The sequence below is a fragment of the Octodon degus genome, unplaced genomic scaffold (assembly GCF_000260255.1).
Source record: "Octodon degus isolate 3935 unplaced genomic scaffold, OctDeg1.0 scaffold00322, whole genome shotgun sequence".
Taxonomy (NCBI): Eukaryota; Metazoa; Chordata; class Mammalia; order Rodentia; family Octodontidae; genus Octodon; species Octodon degus.
Window position 1 is genome coordinate 1335073 of NW_004524898.1, and position 3072 is coordinate 1338144.

The following is a 3072-nucleotide window of genomic DNA, read 5'->3' on the forward strand; positions in this document are numbered from 1 at the left end:
GGGGATTGAACTCAGGACCTTGCACTTGCCAGGCAAGTGCTTATTCTACTAAGCCATCTCCCTGGCCCCTAGGTCAGCTTTATTATGCAGAAGTTGACATTCTGTTTCAGAATCGCATTTTTCATCTATGATATTACTTGTACTTTTTAGCATAATATAGGGAAATTAGACAACCGCAAGAAAATTTTACTTTGGTTTGTGTTCTATGCATATGTATCAATGCATGACTATGTTTTTTCATTCCCCGTAATGACAGGTCACTTGGTATTTCCCTGACATAGCTTAAGCAATTGAAGACAATGGCAATAATGAATGAAACCCACCCTGAGGAGTTTATTCTACTGGGCTTTGCTGACCGACCTTGGCTGGAGCTCCCTCTGTTCACTATTCTTTTGATAACATACCCTCTAGCCATGATTGGAAACATTGTCATCATCTTGGTGTCCAAGTTGGACCCTCGTCTCCACAGCCCCATGTACTTCCTCCTCACCAACCTCTCCTTTCTGGACATGTGTTATACCACAAGCATTGTCCCCCAGATGCTCTTTAACTTGGGAAGCTCTAAGAAGAGCATCACCTATCTGGGGTGTGCAGTTCAGCTTTATTTCTTCCATATAATGGGAGGCACAGAGTGTCTGCTCTTGGCCATTATGTCCTTTGACCGCTATGTGGCCATCTGTAGGCCTTTGCACTATACTCTTATCATGAATCAGCGAGTCTGCCTTCTCCTAATATCCATAGTGTGGATGACTGGGATTACCTATGCTGTCTCAGAGGCCACTGTTACACTGCAGCTGCCACTATGTGGCATCAATAAACTGGATCACCTGGTGTGTGAGATTCCAGTTCTGATCAAGACCGCCTGTGGTGAAAAGGAGGCTAATGAGCTTGCATTGTCTGTGGTGTGCATCTTTATGTTAGCTGTCCCTCTGTGTTTAATTCTTGCTTCTTATGCCAGTATTGGACATGCTATACTTAAGATGAAATCTGAGGGGAGGAAAAAGGCCTTTGGAACATGTTCCTCTCACCTCCTTGTGGTTTTCCTGTTTTACGGTCCAGCCATCAGCATGTATCTCCAGCCCCCCACCTCCATCTCCAGGGACCAGCCCAAGTTCATGGCTCTCTTCTATGGAGTGGTGACTCCTACCCTCAACCCCTTCATCTACACCCTGCGGAATAAGGATGTGAAGGGGGGATTAGGAAGGCTGGTGAGGGGCATTTTTAGCTCCAAGTGACAGTTTGTGGACATCAAGGGAAATTATTTAAAAATCAGAATAGATTAATGAAAATTTGTCTTGTAGCTCATAATATCATAAATCTCCTGTCATATATTCTTGCACATGTATCTTATCTCTTAGGTGTTATCATTATTTTAGGAAGGACTAGACTCGTATCTAATATGTACCATTATGGGTACTTTGTTTCCAAAAATATATTGAAGTAATTCTATATGGGTTTCTCCTTACCAATATAGTAGTTTTGAAAAGTATACAATATTAATAACATGCATTATGATATAATTACAGTAGTAACACTGTAATATCCTACAGCTATTTATGAATGTGTTTCTTATCAATGTCACCTGAGACATCTACTTTACTCTCCAGAATTGTTCCAAGCCTCATGGGCAGCCTGGTCCCACTGTACATTCTGTGTGAAGCAAGCTATGCTTTCTTTTTTTCTTACAGCTATGCTTTCAAAGATCATAAATTATGAGTTCATTAATTTTAATGCATGTATCTTCTTTTGCTTCTTTGAATGCACTGCTAATTTAGTGTAACTAATATGTATGCAGTGATTTTATTTGTTAATTAAAAATTCACCACTATTAAGCTCAACTATCTATGTTGTAGGGTAATAATAATAAGCTTCTCTTCTGGAGGGTTAACAACCTAAGTTTGCAGACCACAAATGAGAGGAAAAGAAGGGCTGCAAGGACAGCCAGCATTATGGCCCTAGCTTTTCAAAGTCAGTGAGGACTCAGGACATAGGAGAACCTGTACTGCAACATCATGTAACTCAGTTGTGTCCCAAATTTTCTAATCAAGGAGATTATGGAGCCACAGAGGAAATGATCAATGATGTAGAGCGTGCCCAAGGAGAGTCATCTGGAGATAAAACATTCTCTCAGGCTTTCACAGAGAGCAAATTGATCAAGCAATGGCCGTGACTCATCCACACGGCTGACACTGGCAAAGGATCTACAGACTGCAGTACAGGGTTTCAGGATAAATCCCGAGGGGATTTGACTGATGTTGTCACATACAAATGTTACATTTCTTGTTATATATGTTTTGTTTGATCTTCTTCTTAACCATCCAGCAGAAAAGTATAAAAACGAAGTATAAAAAAGAAAAGTCATATTAGTATGCTGAGCTGTAAAAGTCTCAAGTGAACAACTTCTGACATTGTCAGTCTTATGGAAAACCCACTACTATTATGGATTACTGGACTATATTGGAATATTTTCCTGAATTCACACACCTACAATATTTAAATGGCAATGGAATACCCATCTCTGACAAAACTAAACAAAAAAGGGACATACAAATGAACGACCATTTTGTATCTGTATATTCAAAATAGGATAGATATACAGTTGCATTCTCTTAATTCAATGAATAGAGTGATTTTCTCTAATAGTATTTGGACAGGATATCATGTCTGCATCATGTACAATGAATAACCACTAAGACAATGATATGCAATGTATTAATTATTGAAACTGTGCTAGTAATCAATTTTGAAACTGTCTCATTGCTACTTGTTTCTCAATAAAATTATTAAAAACAATTCATCACTAAATACTAAAATGAGATGAGTAGAATAAATAAATGATACAAAGAACATTTTAACATTTCCCTTGACTATAAAGATAAAGCTTCAGAAATACTGAAAGAACAAGGAGGTTATTCTAATATTACATCACACCCTGAAATCATCTTTGTGCATAAATTGAAGCAGCAAATTATATCTTTTAAAATTACAAGAATTAGTGTGAGATAGCAATAATTTATATTCTGAATTTGAAAGCAACTTGGTTAATTCAACAAACAATATATGATTATCTTT

The 3072-nt window shown here is 37.9% G+C and overlaps 1 protein-coding gene across 1 annotated transcript; it reads left to right on the plus strand.

Moving 5' to 3' along the window:
- Nucleotides 1-299: 299 nt before the first annotated feature.
- LOC101562455 (olfactory receptor 2B11-like) lies at nucleotides 300-1235 on the plus strand. Its single transcript, XM_012513119.1, has one exon. The coding sequence runs from the start codon at nucleotides 300-302 to the stop codon at nucleotides 1233-1235; it is 936 nt and encodes a 311-aa protein (XP_012368573.1).
- The last annotated feature ends 1837 nt before the right edge of the window (nucleotides 1236-3072 follow it).

What these genes read in the sequence shown, in the direction of transcription:
- LOC101562455 (XM_012513119.1), top strand. Translation starts at nt 300, where the DNA reads ATGGCAATAATGAATGAAACCCACCCTGAGGAGTTTATTCTACTGGGC.